We start from the raw sequence: 17,707 nt of genomic DNA, 5'->3' as shown, positions 1-17,707 counted from the left end.
TATGCCAACAAATTGGAAAACCTAGAGGAAAATGGATAAATTCCTAGAAACATATAACTTCCCAAAACTGAATCAGGAAGAAATAGAAAATCTGAACAGACTGATTACTGGCAATGAATTTAAATCAGTATTCAAAAAACCCCCAACAAATAAAAGTCCCAGACCAGATGGCTTCACAGGTGAATTCTACCAAACATTTACAGAAGAGTTAATACCCTTTCTTCTTAAACTCTTCTAAAAACTACAAGAAGAAGGCATGCATCCAGATTCATTCTATGAGACCAGCATTACTGGGATACCAAAACCAGATAAAGACACTACTAAAAAAGAGAACTGTTGGCTAATATCTCGGATAAACATAGATGCAAAAATCCTCAACAAAATATTAGCAAACCAAAATGAACAGTATGTTAAAAAAGATGACTCACCACAACCAGGCGGAATTTATTCCTGGGATGCAGGGTGGTTCAGTATTCTCAAATCAATCAACATGATACATCACATCAACAAGAGAAAGGATAAAAACAATATGATCATTTCAACAGATACAGAAAAAGCTTTTGACAAAGTACAACCATCCATTCATGATAAAAAAACTCTCAACAATGGTGAGAGAGGGCATCCTTGTCTTGTTCCTGATCTTAAGGGAAAGGCTTCCAGCTTTTCCCCATTGAGAATGATATTTGCTGTAGGCTTTTCATAGATGGTTTTTATGAGATTGAGGAATGTACCCTTTATCCCTACACTCTGAAGGGTTTTAATCAAGAAAGGATGCTGTATTTTGTCAAATGCTTTTTCTGCATCTATTGAGAGGATCATATGATTTCTGGCTTTCTTCTTGCTGATATAATCTATCACACTGATAAATTTGTGAATGTTGAACCACCCTTGCATCCCAGGGATGAATCCCACTTGGTCATGATGGATAATCCTTTTAATGTACTGTTGGATCCTATTAGCCAGGATCTTGTTGAGAATTTTGGCGTCCATATTCATGTGGGAAATCAGTCTGTAATTCTCCTTTTTGATGGGGTCTTTGTCTGGTTTGGGGATCAAGGCAATATTGGCCTCATAGAATGAGTTTGGTAGTTTTCCTTTTGTTTCTATTTTTTGAAACAGCTTCAGAAGAATAGGTATTATTTCTTCTTTGAATGTGTGGTAGAATTCCCCGGGGAATCCATCAGGCCCTGGAGTCTTGTTTTTCAGAAGGTTTTTAATCACTGCTTCATTCTCTTCATAATTAATTGGTCTGTTTAAAAAATCAATTTCTTCCTGTTTCAGTCTTGGTAGTTTATAGGTTTCCAGGAAGGCATCCATCTCTTCCAGGTTGTTTAATTTATTGGCATAAAGCTGTTGATAAAAGTTTCTAATGATCCTTCCTATTTCATTGGTGTTGGTTGTGACCTCTCCCTTTTCATTCACAATTTTATTAATTTGGGTCCTTTCTCTATTCTTTTGGATAAGCCTTACCGGTAGCTTATCTATCTTATTTATTCTTTCAAAGAACCAGCTTCTAGTTCTGTTGATCTGCTCCACTGTGCTCCTGGTTTCTAATTCATTGATCTCTGCTCTAATCTTGATCAACTGCTTTCTCGTGCTTGGATTAGGCCTGTTCTTCTGTTGCTGTTCCAGCTTCTTGAGGTGAGAATATAAAAACTGCATTTTAGATTTTTCTATTCTCATTTGAGTGAGGCTTGGATGGCTATGTATTTTCCCTTTAGGACTGCCTTTGCAGTGTCCCATCAGTTTTGGACCGTTGTGTTTTCATTCTCGTTGGTCTCCATAAATTGTTTAAATTGATTTTTAATTTCCTGGTTTATCGAATCATTCTTGAGCAGGATGGTTCTTTGTTTCCAAGTGTTTGAGTTTCTTCCAAATTTTTCCTTGTGGTTGAGTTCCAATTTCAAAACACTGTGGTCTGAGAATATGCAGGGAATAATTTCAGTCTTTTGGTATCGGTTGAGACCTGTTTTGTGACCCAGCACATGATCATGAACAGACACTTTTCCAATGAAGACATACAAATGGCTAACAGACACATGGAAAAATGTTCAAAATCATTAGCCATCAGGGAAATTCAAATCAAAACCACATTGAGATACCACCTTACGCCAGTTAGAATGGCAAAAATGGACAAGGCAGGAAACAACAAATGTTGGAGAGGATGTGGAGAAAGGGGATCCCTCTTACATTGTTGGTGGGAATGCAAGTTGGGACAGCCACTCTGGAAACCAGTGTGGAGGTCCCTTAAAAAGTTAAAAATTGAGCTACCCTATGATTCAGCAATTGCACGACTGGGTATTTACCCCAAAGATACAGACATAGTGAAGAGAAGGGACACATGCACCCCAATATTCATAGCAGCATTGTCCACAATAGCTAAATTGTGGAAGGAGCCGAGATGCCCTTCAACAGATGACTGGATTAAGAAGATTTGGTCCATATATACGATGGAATATTACTCACCCATCAAAAAGAATGATTTCTCAACATTTGCTGCAACATGGATGGGACTGGAGGAGATAATGCTAAGTGAAATAAGTCAAGCAGAGAAAGACAATTATCATATGATTTCACTCATCTATGGAACATAAGAAGTAGGATGATAGGTAGGAGAAGAAAAGGATAAAAAAAGGGGGGGGTAAACAGAAAGGGGAATGAACCATGAGAGACTATGGACTCTGGGAAACAAACTTCAGAGGGCTTCAAAGGGGAGGGGGTGGGGGACTGGGATAGGCTGGTGATGGGTATTAAGGAGGGCATGATTTGCATGGTGCACTGGGTGTTATATGGAAGTAATGAATCATGGAACTTTACATCAAAAATTAGGGATGTACTGTATGGTGACTAACATAATATAATATAATAAAATAAAATTATTATTAAAAAAAAAACTCTTAACAAAGTATGTTTAGAGGGAACATACCTCAACATAATAAAGCCCATATAAGAAAAACCCACAACAAACATCATACTCAATTGTGAAAAACTGGGAGCTTTTCCTCTAAGTTCAGGAACAAGACGAGGATATCTATTCTCACCACTTTTATTAACATAGTACTGGAGGTCCTAGCCATAGCAATCAGGCAAGAAAAAGAAATAGACATCAAAATTGGTAAGGAAACTTTCAGTATTTCCAGGTGACATGATACTCTATATAGAAAACCTGAAAGACTCCACCAAAAAACTACTAGAACTGATAAATGAATTCAGTAAAGTAGCAGGATACAAAAGTAATATACAGAAATCTGTTGCATTTCTATACACCAATAATGAAGTAGCAGAAAGAAAAATTAAGAAAATAAACCTATTTACAATTTCACCAAAAATAATAAAATGCCTAGGAATAAACTTAACCATGGAGGTGAAAGACTTATACTCTGAAAACTGTAAAACATTGATAAAGGAAATTGAAGAAGATACAAACAAATGGTAAAATATTCCATATTCATGGATTAGGAGAACAAATATTGTTAAAATTTCCATATTACCCAAAGCAATCTACAGATTTAACACAATCCCTATTAAAATACCAACATTTTCCACAAAACTAGAATAAATAATCCTAAATTTGTGTGGAACCACAAAAGACCCTGAATAACCAAAGCAATCTTGAAAAAGAACAAAATTAGAGATACTGCAATCCCAGATTTCAAGACATACGACAAAGCTATAGTGATCAAAATGGTATGGTACTGGCACAAAAACAGTAGATCAGTGGAACAAAATACAGAGCCCAGAAATAAACCTATGTTTTTACGGTCAAATAATCTATGACAAGGAGGCAAGAATATGCAATGGGAAAAAGACTGTCTCTTTAACAAATGGTGTTAGGAAAACTGGACAGTTACCTGACAAAAATAAAACCTGACCACTTTTTTACTCTATACACAAAAATAAACTAAAAATGGATTAACGATCTAAACGTGAGACTTGTAAGCATAAGATTCCGAGAGGAAAACACAGGCAGTTATCTCTTTGACATCAGCTATAGAAATATTTTTCTAGGTATGTCTCCTTTGGGTAGGGAAACAAAAGCAAAATCAAACTATTGGGACTATATCAAGATAAAAAGCTTTTGCACAGAGAAGCAAATCATCAATAAAACAAAAAGACACCCTACTGAATGGGAGATGTCTGAAAATGATATATCCAATAAAAACTTAACATTCAAAATGTATAAATAACTTATACAAACTCAATACCAAAACCCCCAAATAATCCAAGTAAAAATGGGCAGAGGATATAAGCAGATATTTTTCCAAAGTAAACATACAGATGGTCAAGAGACCCATGAAAAGATGCTCAATATCACCAATCATCAGGAAACTGTAAATCAAAACCACAATGAGATATCACCTCACGACTGTTAGAATGGCTAAAATAAAACACACAAGAAATAACAAGTGTTGACAAAGATGTGGAGAAAAAGGAACCTTCCTGCACTGTTGGTGAGAATGCAAGCTGGTGCAACCACTTGGAAAACAGTATGGATGTTCCTCAAAAAATTAAAACCAGAATTACCATATCATCCAGTAATTCCCCTACTGGGTATTTATCCAAAGAAAACAAAAACACTAATTCAAAAAGACACATGTACCCCTATCTTTACTGCAGCATTACGTATAATAGCCAAGATATGGAAGCAACCCAAGGGTCCATCCATAGACGAATGGAAAAAGAAGATGTCACACACACACACACGCGCGCGCGCGTGCACACACACACACACACACACACACACACACACACACAATGTAATGTTACTCAGCCATAAAAAAGAATGAAATCTTGCCATTAGTAACAACATGGATGGACCTAGAGGGTATAATGTTAAGTGAAATAAGGTCAGTCAGAGAAAGACAAATACCATATGATTTCACTCATATATAGAATTAAAGAAACAAAACAAAGGAACAAAGAGAAAAAAAAGAGATAAGCCAAAAAACAGACTCTTAACTCTAGAGAACAAACTGGTGGTTGCCAAAGGGGAGGTAGGTGGGAGAATGGGTGAAATAGGTGAAGGGGATTAAGAGTACACTTACCATGGCAGTAAGTCATGCACAGAATTGTTGAATCATTATATTGTACACATGAAATTAATATAACACTGTATGTTAATTACAGTTGAATAAAAAAAATAAAATAATAGCAAAAAGAAAAAACAAAACCTAAAACTGATATACAGCCTTGGAGCAAAATAGTTAATGGCTGGAGAGAAAACTGAGATGATTACATATTCAATATGTATATCTTTCTGTATTCCCCCCTCCCACCAGGAAAAAATAACAAAATATAGTTATTTACTATAATGATTATCACTTTGGTGCTTACTCTTTGCCAACAACTGTTTGAAGTGCTTAACAGGTATTAGCTATTTCTATCTATCTATCTATCTATCTATCTATCTATCTATCTATCTATCATCTATCTATCTGAGAGAGAGCGTGGGAGAGTGCACAAGCAAGGGGAGCAGCAGGCAGAGGGAGAAGCAGGCTTCTCGCTGAGCAAGGAGCCCAATGTGGGACTCCATCCCAGGACCCTGGGATCATGATTTGAGCCGAAGGCAGACTTTTAACCAACTGAGCCACCCAGGTGTCCAAAGTATTAGCTATTTAATCTCTACTGCAACTCTGTGAGGAAAATATACTTATTATCACCATTTTACCAATGAGGAGTCCGAGGCACAGAGAGTTTAACTTACTCAAGGTCGCACAGCTTGTAGGTAAACTGATTCTCACACTTATCCTGACCCTGGTTACAAACTGGGTAGAGTCACACTCTTGTGGAATGAGTTTAGGGCCGCTTACAATAGTAATAAGACCACAAATCATTGCTATGAAGAAGGTGATAATTTTAGTCTGACAGTAGATAATCCTTTTACAAATCACACATGGTTACCAATCAGGTTTGAGGGATACATAATGTGAAAAAGCTGCAAATGGATGTGAGTGGCCAGTAGAAAAATTAAGAAGGAAATGAAAGGTTGTAGTTCAGGAAGCAAAGTGTATCACATGACCAGTTTTGGTAATATTGAAGGTAGAAATCCCCTGACAAATATTCATACAATGGACCATAACTCATGTTAGGTAGACATGAGACCCTGGGAGCCTGCTGGCAGCATGGCATGGTACTGTAATCATGCACTGGTATGAGAGGTAATTTTACATATTTTTATGCTATTTGTCTTCTCCTAGGAACCATACCAAAAAGAGTACTACTGGATCTTTGGTAAAAATGTGGTACAAGAATCTAAGATATCATTACTGTAAAATACATTTATATTGAAAAAAATATTAGGGGGAAAATAGACCTTGCTTGTTTATCATTAATGAAGCAACGCAAAGAAGATAAAACTTTCCCTCAAATTCCACCAACAACTGATGTTAAAGAACAGGGAATACTGTAGAGGGGTAGAAGAAGCTGATTCCAGAATTTAACAGTTGTGACTCCTACAGTACTGTCACCTGTTTGGTTTTCCTTAACAGGGCAGGAACTGGAGCTGTCTCTTGCTGTGTCATTTCTGGGTCTCCTTCTCCTTCACCATCTGATGCTTCTACAAAATATAAAGTTTAAAAATTAGAAAAGCATCTCTTTCTCCCATTGATAGTGCAATCTTGGTACCATCTTTCTAGAAGGTTCTGTCCCTTGACTCAGTAATTCTACTTCTAAGAAGCTGAATTCAAGGAAACAATCCAAAATACAGAGATTTAAGCACCAAGATGTCAGTCTTATTTATGAAACTGCAAAGCTGAAGATTATCTAGATGTCTAACTTCTGAGAATGTTTAATTATGGAGCACTTAAACTGATTTTACAAATATTAAACTCTTCATTTTTGGATAAGAATATTGCTGTTCAGAGGGGTAAAGCAATTTGCCCCAGGTCACACACCTGGGAACCCAGATCTATTTGAGTCCAACGTCTTCTACACAGGTGCTACTGCCTGCCCTGAAAAACAGTAGCTCTTGACACCTGCGTGCTAGCCCGAGGGGGAATGTTAAGAGACTCTGACAAAAAGATTATAGATCATGAGAAACACTTATTTTAAATTTTTTTTCTATCTTTCAACAATGGAAAAATAAATTCTTACTCTAAGAGTCAGGAAAAATAAAAGTTTTAACAGTTTTTTTTGTTTATAAAGCTCCACTGAAGAAACATAGCAACTATAGTCTCTTACTTCCCATAATGCCATACTGCCTTCCAGATTTTAGTGGTTGCTCTCCTTATCTATCTATCTATCTATCTATCTATCTATCTATCTATCTATCTATCATCTACCTATCTATCAAATCCCTATTGCTTTTTTTTAAATTTAAATTTTAGTTAGTGAACATACAGTGCAATATTGGTTTCTGGAGTAGAAGTCAATGAATCATCACTTATGTACAACACCCAGCACTCTTCACAGCAAGTGCCCTCCTTAATACCTATCACCCATCTAGCCCATCCCCACCCAACTCCCCCCATCAACCCTCAGTTTTTTCTCTATAGTTTAGAGTTTCTTATGGTTTATTTCCCTCTCCCCCTTTTTTTTCTTTCTCCCCTTCCTATATGTTCATCTGTTTTCTTTCTTAAATTCCACATGAGTGAGAGCATATGGTATTGTCTTTCTCTCACTGACATTTCATTTAGCATAATACACTCTAGCTCCATCCATGTCACTGCAAATGGCAAGATTTCATTTTTTGATGGCTGAGTAATATTTCACTGTGTGTGTGTGTGTGTGTGTGTGTGTGTATACACCTACCTCTTCTTTATCCATTCATCAGTTGATGGACACTTGGGCCCTCTCCATAGTTTGGCTATTGTTGATAATGCTGCTATAAACATCGGGGTGCATGTACCCCTTTGAATCTGTATTTTTGTATCCTTTAGGTTAAATACCTTATAGTGCAATTGCTGGATTGTAGGGTAGCTCTATTTTTAAATTTTTGAGGAATCTCCATACTGTTCTCCAGAGTGTCTGCACCAGTTTGCATTCCCACCAACAGTGCAAGAGAGTTCCCTATTCTCTGCATCCTCACCAACACCTGTTGTTCTTGCGTTGTTAATTTTAGCCATTCTGACAGGTGTGAGGTGGTATCTCAGCATGGTTTTGATTTGTTCTTCCTTGAGGATGAGTGATCTGAACATCTTTTCATGTGTCTGTTAGCTATCTGGATGTCTTCTTTGGAAAAATACCTATTCACGTCTTCTGTAGATTTCTTAACTGGATTATTTGTTTTTTGGGTGTTGAGTTTGATAAGTTCTTTATAGATTTTGGATACTAACCCTTTATCTTATATGTCATTTGCAAATATCTTTTCCCATTCCGTAGGGTACCTTTGTTGATTGTTTCCTTCACTGTGCAGAAGTTTTTATCTTGATGAAGTCCCAATATTCCTTTTTGCTTTCAATTCCCTTGCCTCTGGCGATGTGTCTAGTAAGAAGCTGCTACAGCCAAAGAGGTTTCTGCCTGTGTTCTCCTCTAGGATTGTGATGATTTCCTATCTCACATTTAGGTCTTTCATCCATTTTGAATTTATTTTTGTGTATGGTATAAGAAAGTGGTCCAGTTTCATTCTTCTGCATGTTGCTGCTGTCCAGTTTTCCCAAGTGGTTGCTCTCTTTAAATGCATTTTGAATCTTTAAAAGGCTTTACTCATTCTCTTTGAATTTGTCTATGTATATCGAAGTCAGCCCAAAATGTGAATTTGTGAGCAACCTTGGTCAAAATTCATAGTTAGGTCCAAATTAACCAACCTGGTAATCCTGTGCTTTTAAATGTTTGCACACTGTAGTGGTTAATTTTATGTATCATCTTGGTTGGGTCACAGGGTACCCAGATATTTGGTCAAACATTATTCTGGGTGTTTCTGTGAGGATGTTTTTGGATGAGATTAACATTTGAATGGTAGACTGAATAAAGCAGATTTCCTTCTGGGCCTCATTAGATGAAGACCTGAATAGAACAAAAAGGCTGAACCTCTGCTGAGTAACAGAATTTTTTCTGCCTTTGGACTTGAACTGAAACATCAGCTCTTCCTGCATCTAGAGCCTGCCAGCCTTCAGACTAGAACTACACCATCAGCTGTCCTTGTTCTCAGGCCTTCTGACTAGGATTGGAATCTGGGTTCCAGCTTGCCAATTCACACTGTAGATACTGGGATTTGCCAGGCCAACTCCCTCTTTTTTTTTTTTCTTTTTATGATAATATTTTTTAAATTATATTATGTTAGTCACCATACAGTACATCCCTAGTTCTTGAGGTAAACTTCCATGATTCATTACTTGCGTATAACACCCAGTGCACCATGCGATACGTGCCCTCCTTAATACCCATGACCAGCCTATACCAGTGCCCCATCCCCCTCCCCTCTGAAGCCCTCAGTTTGTTTCTCAGAGTCCACAGTCTCTCATGGTTCATTCCCCCTTCTGTTTACCCCCCCCTTTCTTTATCCCTTTCTTCTCCTACTGATCTTCCTACTTCTTATGTTCCATAGATGAGAGAAATCATATCATAATTGTCTTTCTCTGCTTGACTTATTTTGCTTAGCATTATCTCCTCCAGTCCTGTCCATGTTGCAGCACGAATAACGAGACCGAAGAAAGAGAAATTAGGGAATCCATCCCATTTACAATAGCACCAAAAACCATACGTTACCTTGGAATTAACTTAACCAGAGATGTAAAGGATCTGTATTCTAGAAACTACAAATCACTCTTGAAAGACATTGAAGAAGACACAGAAAGATGGAAAAATATTCCATACTCATGGATCAGAAGAATTAATATAGTTAAAATGGCCATGCTACCCAGAGCAATCTACACTTTCAATGCTATCCCGATCAAAATACCGATGACATTTTTCAAAGAACTGGAACAAATAGTCCTTAAATTTGTATGGAACCAGAAAAGGCCCCGAATCTCCAAGGAACTGTTGAAAAGGAAAAACAAAGCTGGGGGCATCACAATGCCGGATTTCGAGCTGTACTACAAAGCTGTGATCACAAAGACAGCATGGTACTGGCACAAAAACAGACACATAGACCAATGGAACAGAATAGAGAACCCAGAAATGGACCCTCGACTCTTTGGGCAACTAATCTTTGATAAAGCAGGAAAAAACATCCGGTGGAAAAAAGACAGTCTCTTCAATAAATGGTGCTGGGAAAATTGGACAGCTACATGCAAAAGAATGAAACTTGACCACTCTCTCACACCATACACAAAGATAAACTCCAAATGGATGAAAGACCTCGATGTGAGACAGGAATCCATCAAAATCCTAGAGAAGAACATAGGCAACAACCTCTTTGACATCGGCCACAGCAACTTTTTTCATGACACATCTCCAAAGGCAAGAGAAACAAAAGAAAAACTGAACTTCATCAAGATAAAAAGCTTCTTCACAGCCAAGGAAACAGTCAAAAAAACTAAGAGGTAGCCCACAGAATGGGAGAAGATATTTGCAAATGACACTACAGATAAAAGACTGGTATCCAAGATCTACAAAGAACTCAAACTCAATACACAAGAAACAAATAAACAAATCAAAAAATGGGCAGGAGATATGAACAGACAATTTCCAACGAAGACATACAAATGGCTAACGCACATGAAAAAATGTTCAAAATCATTAGCCATCAGGGAAATTCAAATCAAAACCACATTGAGATACTACCTTATGCCAGTTAGAATGGCAAAAATGGACAAGGCAGGAAACAACAAATGTTGGAGAGGATGTGGAGAAAGGGGATCCCTCTTACATTGTTGGTGGGAATGCAAGTTGGTACAGCCACTTTGGAAACCAGTGTGGAGATCCCTTAAAAAGTTAAAAATTGAGCTACCCTATGATCCAGCCATTGCACGACTGGGTATTTACCCCAAAGATACAGACATAGTGAAGAGAAGGGCCATATGCACCCCAACTCCCTCTTTTATATTTGGATAAATATAGATAAAGATATAGATCTATGTATCTCCTATCAGTTCTGTTTTTCTAGGGAACTCTGATTAAGACATATACTTTTAACTGTATAGCGTGAAAAAAATGGATTCTACCCATGGAATAAAGCAGGTAGGAGATTAATAGAGCTTTTAATTGATTATGTTGGCATTAAAAGTATTTATAGAATTTCTGCTTCCAGAAAGGTACTATTAGTAGCAGCAGTAGTAGTAGTAGTAGTATTTTTTCATATTTCTCCTACTAAGTACAGCTAAGAATCCTGGACCTTATATATAAAAAAATATAGGCAGTCTCTGAAAGGTAGAGAGAAGAAGGCACTTTGGGACTTTGGGGTATAAGGGACAATATAATAGCAGTTAACTCCCTGGGTTTTCTTTTTGCCTCATTATCTCAGGCTTGGGGTTAAAGAAGCCATAACTTGGAAATGCCAATGGGAGCAGACAAAAAAAGCCCCAACAAACATCTGTTCTGTTTAACAAAATGACCAGGAAAGAGGCCACCTAGCAAGACTGAAAATGTTTAGATAAAAACTCTTTGACTCCAAACACTAAAAAACTGCAGCCTTGCCCCCATTAGCAACGGCTGAGTAGGGAGCCTAGACTGCCACCCTTGCCAGGCTGTAATGAGGCACCCCAACTCCTCCACCTCCTACCAGGGTGGTATCAGAGATGAGCAAGCTGTGATTGAACACCAAAAAGGATTTTCATCCCTTAAGGGTAATAACAAACCCCTGTTCCTTCCTCCTATCACTACCACCACCAATGCAGTATCAATAGAGACCACATGGTAAGCCTTGAATTCCATCTCCTCTGGGCAATAATGAAGTCCACCTCTCCCTCGCCACTAGGATGGTGTTAGAGAAGGATTAGTAGAGAGTCATCACTTTCCATATTGCTCAGTGGTAAAAAGGCCACACCTACCCTAGTCGTTTTAGCAACCACTTAAAAGGCTACACAAAGGAGTACACTCACAAGCACTAAGATAAATCAAAATAGAATTCTAAAAATGTTCAAATAACCTACAGGAAGGCAAGAAAGAGAAAATAGAGAAATTAAAAACAGCAAACAGAAAAAAACAGAATAAAATGGTAGAGTTAAACCCTTACCTATCAAAAATTACATTAATGTAAACGGCCTAAAAATACAAATGTAAAGACAGAGATTGACAGAGTAGATTAGAAAACATGACCTAACTATATGCTATTTACAAGAAACTTACCTCAAATATAACAACATAACAAGTTGAAAGCAAAATGATGGAAAAAATTTAATGAACAAATATATATTTTTAAAGATTTTATTTATTTATTTGACAGAGAGAGGATATAAGCAGGTGAAGCAGCAAGCAGAGGGGTAGGCAGAAGGGCAGGCAGAGGGAGAGGGAGAAGCAGGCTTTCCACTGAGCAGAGAGGTCGACCGGGGCTCAATCCTAGGACCCTGGGATCATGACCTGAGCTGAAGGCAGACACTTAACTAACTGAGCCACCCAGGTGCCCCAGATATATATTTTTAAAAAGATTTTATTTATTTATTTGAGAGAGAAAGTGAGAGAGAGCACAAGCAGGGGAGAGGGGCAGAGGGAGAGGGAGAAGCAAGCTCCCCACTGAGCAGGGAGCCCGATGTTGGGCTCGATCCCAGTACCCTGGGATCATGACCTGAGCTGAAGGCAGATGCTTAACTGACTGAGCCACTCAGGTGCCCCAACATACAAATATTGATAAAAAGAAAGCAGAGTGGCTATATTAATATCAGATAAATGACTTCAGAGTAAAGAAAATTACCAGAGAAAGAGGACATTATATAATGATAAAAGGGTGGTTCTGTCAAGAAGACACAGCGATCCTTAATGTGTATGCACAAAACAACAGAGCTACAAAATGAAGCAAAATCTGACAGAAATGAAAGAAGAAACAGACAAAAGTACAGTTCAGTTGCAAAGTTCAACAGTCCTCTCACAAGAACTGAGAATGACTAGACAGAAAATCAGCAACGATATAGAAGAACTAAGTGATAACCATTAACCAATAGGATCTGGTCAACATTTACACTCAACACTCCACTCAACAGAATACACATTCTTTTTAAATGTTATGGAACATGGGGCGCCTGGGTGGCTCAGTCGTTAAGCATCTGCCTTCAGCTTAGGGCATGATCCCGGTGTTCTGGGATCAAGCCCTGCATCAGGCTCTTCTGCTGGGAGCCTGCTTCTTCCTCTCCTACTCCCCCTGCTTGTGTTCCCTCTCACGCTGGCTCTCTCTCTCTCAAATGAATAAATAAAATCTTAAAAAAAAATGTTATGGAGCATATCCTAAGATAGATCATATTCTATTTTTTTTAAAAGATTTTCTTTATTTGACACAGAGAGAGAAACAGCCAGCGAGCGAGGGAACACAAGCAGGGGGAGTGGGAGAGGAAGAAGCAAGCTCCCAGCAGAGGAGCCTGATGTGGGGCTCAATCCCAGGACTCTGGGATCACGCCCTGAGCCGAAGGCAGACGCTTAATGACTGAGCCACCCAGGTGCCCCAAGATAGATCATATTCTAGGACATAAAATAACAAATTTAAAAGAAACTGATAAATAGTATGTATAAAAAACTTAAAACAAATATTATACTTAATAATGAAAGACTGAATGCTTTCTCCCTGATTGGGAACAAGGCATGGATGTCTGCTCTAACCAGAATTATTCAATATAGAGCTAGAACTTTTAATCAGTGTAATATGAACACAAAATATGAACATATGAACACAAAAAGTAAAAATACAATACCATTTACAATTGCTAAAAAAAAAAAAAAACCCTAAAATACTTAGGTGTAAATTTAACAAAACATGTACAAGACTTTCATGCTGAAGACTATAAAACACTGATGAAAGAAATCAAAGAAGACCTAAATAAACAAGGAGACATATCATCTTCATAGATTGGAAGGCTAACCATGGTAAAGATGCCAGTTTTCCCCAAATTGACATACAGGTTTAACATAATTTCTATCAAAATCCCAGCAAGATTTTTCTGTAGATATATACAGATTATTCTAAAATTTATGTAGAATGGGAAAGGAACTAGAATAGTTAAAATGATTTCAAGACTTATTATATAGCTACAATAATTAAGATTGTGTGGTATTGGAATAGGAACAGACATAAACGAATGGAATAGAATACAGACCAAGAGAAAGACCCACACAAATACACCCAACTGATTTTTAACAAAGGCAATTCAATGGAAGAAAAATAACCTTTTCAACAAATAGGGAAAAAATCCATAGGCAGAAAAATTAACCCTTACCCAAGTTTTAGACCTTATACAAACTCACCTCAAAAGGATCATAAGCATAAATGTAAAATGTAAAACTCTGAAACCTTTAGAAAAAGAAGGAGAAAAGCTTTAGGCTCTAGGGTTAGGCAAAGTTCTTAATTTTGCAACTAAAAGTATAATCAATAAAAAGAATAATTGATGTTAGGCTTTATCAAAATTGAAAACTTCTGCTTTGCAAAGATCCTGTTAAGAGGATGCAAAAAAAAAAAAAAAAACAAGCTACACACAGAGAGAAATATTTGCAAACCACTTATCTAACAAAGGACAGACCAGTTACTAAACAATATAAAGAATTCTCAAAATTGGACACTAAAAAACTAAAAAAGTGAATTAGGAAATGGCAAAAGATATGAACAGACATTCACTGAAAAGTAAGTATATGAAAATATGTTCCATATCATTAGCCCCTTGGGAAATACTAATTAAAGTTACAAGATATCAGTACAAATCTATCAATGGCTAGCATTAAAAATAGTGTCAACACCAAATGCTGGTGAGGATGCAGAGAAACTGGATTTTCATTCACTGCAAGTGAGAATGGAAGATGGTACAGCCACTTCCATTCCACAAAAGGAAAGAAGTTTGGCAGTTCCTTAGAACATTCAAACATACAACTACTATACAACACAACAATTGCACTCCTGGGCATTTATTCCAGAGAAACAAAAACTTAAGTTTGTACAACAAACTGTCCAGAAATGTTTATAGTAGCTTTATTTATTATTTATAATAGTCAAAAGCTGGAAAAAACTCAGATGTCATTCAATAGGTGAATGGTTAGACATACTATAGAATACTAATCAGCAATAAAAAGGAATAAACTATTAATACACACAACAACCTAGATAAATTTCCAGAGAATTATTCTTACTGAAAAAAGCCAATCCCAAAAGGTTACATACTGTGTGATTCCATTTATACATCATTCTTGAAATGACAAAATCAGAGAAATGGAGAAAACAGTGGTCTCAAGGAGTTAAGAGGGGAGTACAGTTAGGGGGAAGTGGGTGTGGCTACAAAAAGGGCAACAAGAAGGATTCTTATGAGGATGGAAATGTTCGGCTTCCTAACTGTACCAATCTCAATGTCCTTGTTACCATTTACATACACATACAGTTTTGCAAAGTTGTTACCATTGGGGGAATCTGGGTAAAGGATATATGTGATCTCTCTGTATATTGTTTCCTAAAATTGCATATGAATCTAAAATGGTTTCATAATGAAAAAGTTTAATTAAAAAAGTGTTTAAAGGAAATCCATCCTTTTCTTCAGGAAGCCCAAAATTATTATGCTGGAAAAGCCAACAGGTGTGTGGTTGGCTGTGGACCAGACTAGAGTACCATCCTGCTGCTGGGATATCCCTGTCACTGCTGTTCTGACTAGGATAGCCAAGAAGGCAGCTGGGTTCAGAGAAATGCAGAATTTAGAAATTCAACCCAGGGAGGCCATGAAGGAGTCTTCAAAAATAAAAGCTCCCCAGGTAAGCTTACCAGATTAAATTAAAAAAAAAAACAAAAATTATCAAAAAATTTGTTAGTCTAAGTATGTCCCATATATTGCATGGGAGATTTCTATACAGTATTAAAGTTATTCATTGTTTATCTGAAATTTGAATTTAATGAGGTGGCATGCATTTTTATTTGCTAAATCTGGCAACCCCACCTGGGGAATTTCTTTCCCAATCAAAGCCACCTTTAGTCCTATGAAATTTCATATATTGGCTTCTATCCATGGAGGCTCCTTTCTCTTAACATCCTCCAATCCATCTTCATCTGGGATCTTTCAGGGAAGCCTTGGCTGATGACACAGCCCTCCTCCTTCCTATTGTCGCCAACACTTCTACACTTATCTTGTAAATCAGCATATAATTGTATCCTTCCATATAGTGTGTACAGGTATTGCACATAGGTTAGGCATTCTCTCTGGGGAACCATAAACATGGTAAGGGTACCCATGCGATCCAAGTACTTAGCCCGGTGTTGATTAAAAATAAAAAGCACTCCCCCCATACCTACTGCTTCATTTATATTTTCATTATAAAAGCAATATTTTTTTTCTCCACATAAAACATTAAACCACTTATACAAATCTTCTTTTATTAACTTTAAAAATCACGTTAAGATAAAATGGATAAAATGCAAATAAATAAATGTCAGGATCAAGCCCCGATATATTTAAAACTCCAATAATGCTTTAAAAAAATTCTCATTGGGGAGTTAAGATGGTGGAGGAGTAGGGGTCCCCTTTTTCAGCTGGTCCCCTGAGTCGAGCTGGATAGGTACCAGACCAGCCTGAACACCCACAGAATCAGCCTGAGACGCAGGAAGATACATCTGGATCTCTACAAATGAACATTTCCAGCAATGAGTATTGAGGTACAAAGCGGGGAGCTGTGAATCTGCGAACAGATATCAGAAGATAAACGGAAGGGGGAGGGAGCCACTGTGTTGGGGCACTGGGAAGTGGTAGCCACATGCACAGGGGAGCGGGCGGACTCGTGGACCGGCACCCACGAGACAGCGGACTGAGACCAGTGAGCCTGGGAACGCGCGCAACCAGATGGAGACCGGGAGCTCCGGAGCGCGCGGGGGCGGCTGGCGGCAGGTGGCTGGCGGTGTAAGAAACACAAAGGACAGAGACACGCCGGCCCTGGAAGTGAGTGCTGGGACGCCGCGTGTGGGGTGCACAACCCAGGACGCTGCAGGGCTTAGGAGCACCAGCAGAAAAAGAGTTAAAGTGGCCAGAAGAGCCCAGTGGAGAGCGGACTGCAATCCCTCTGTTCTGAGACAGAGGCTAGGATTCGGCCGCTGCTGCTCTGACTCTCAGAAGAGGTACAGCAAACCGCTAGGGAAAGCCGCCAGAAAACAAAAGCCTGGAAATACCGGCTCACAGTGTGCCCATCCCCATCCCCCTCGCAGGGAACGCGGAGACTCTACCCAAACAGGGTTGCCTGAGTATCAGTGTGGCAGGCCCCTCCCCCAGAAGGCAGGCTGAAAAATCAAGAAGCCCACATCCCTAAGGTCCCTATAAAATGAGGGCGCACGGCCTGGGCCCCGGGCAATAATTTGGGCTCTGGACAACCCCGCAACCTCTCCTCATCATAATGACAAGAAGGACAAATCCCCCCCAGCAAAGAAAAGACAATGAGTCTGTGGCCTCTGCCACGGAACTAATGGATATGGATATATCCAAGTTATCAGAAATGGAGTTCAGAGTAACAATGGTCAAAATGATGTGTAGACTTGAAAAAAATATTAACGAAAATATTAACGAGAATATAGAATCTCTAAGGGCAGAAGTGAGAGCAATCTGGCAGAAATAAAAAAATACTATGAATCAAATGCAGTCAAAACTAGATGCTCAGCGAATCTGGCAGAAATTAAAAATTTTATGAGCCAAATGCACTGAAAACTAGAGGCTCTGACGGCCAGGGTAAA

The 17,707-nt window shown here is 38.3% G+C and overlaps 1 protein-coding gene across 3 annotated transcripts in view; it reads right to left on the bottom strand.

Annotated features, from left to right (window-relative positions):
• Positions 1-17,707, bottom strand: part of CMSS1 (cms1 ribosomal small subunit homolog) — a 392,506-nt gene that overhangs the window by 28,247 nt on the left and 346,552 nt on the right. For 2 of the 3 annotated variants that reach the window (XM_040621146.1, XM_040621149.1), the window contains one exon: positions 6,468-6,556. The exons of the other annotated variant lie outside the window; for it this stretch is intronic. In XM_040621146.1, the coding sequence (XP_040477080.1) occupies positions 6,468-6,556 (89 nt within the window). The remainder of the gene's footprint in view (positions 1-6,467; positions 6,557-17,707) is intronic. 3 annotated transcript variants of the gene reach the window in all.

This window comes from Ursus maritimus, unplaced genomic scaffold (assembly GCF_017311325.1).
Source record: "Ursus maritimus isolate PB19 unplaced genomic scaffold, ASM1731132v1 scaffold_4, whole genome shotgun sequence".
NCBI lineage: Eukaryota > Metazoa > Chordata > Mammalia > Carnivora > Ursidae > Ursus > Ursus maritimus.
The sequence above is the reverse complement of the archived record's forward strand: the minus strand, read 5'-3'. Positions and strand labels throughout refer to the sequence as shown.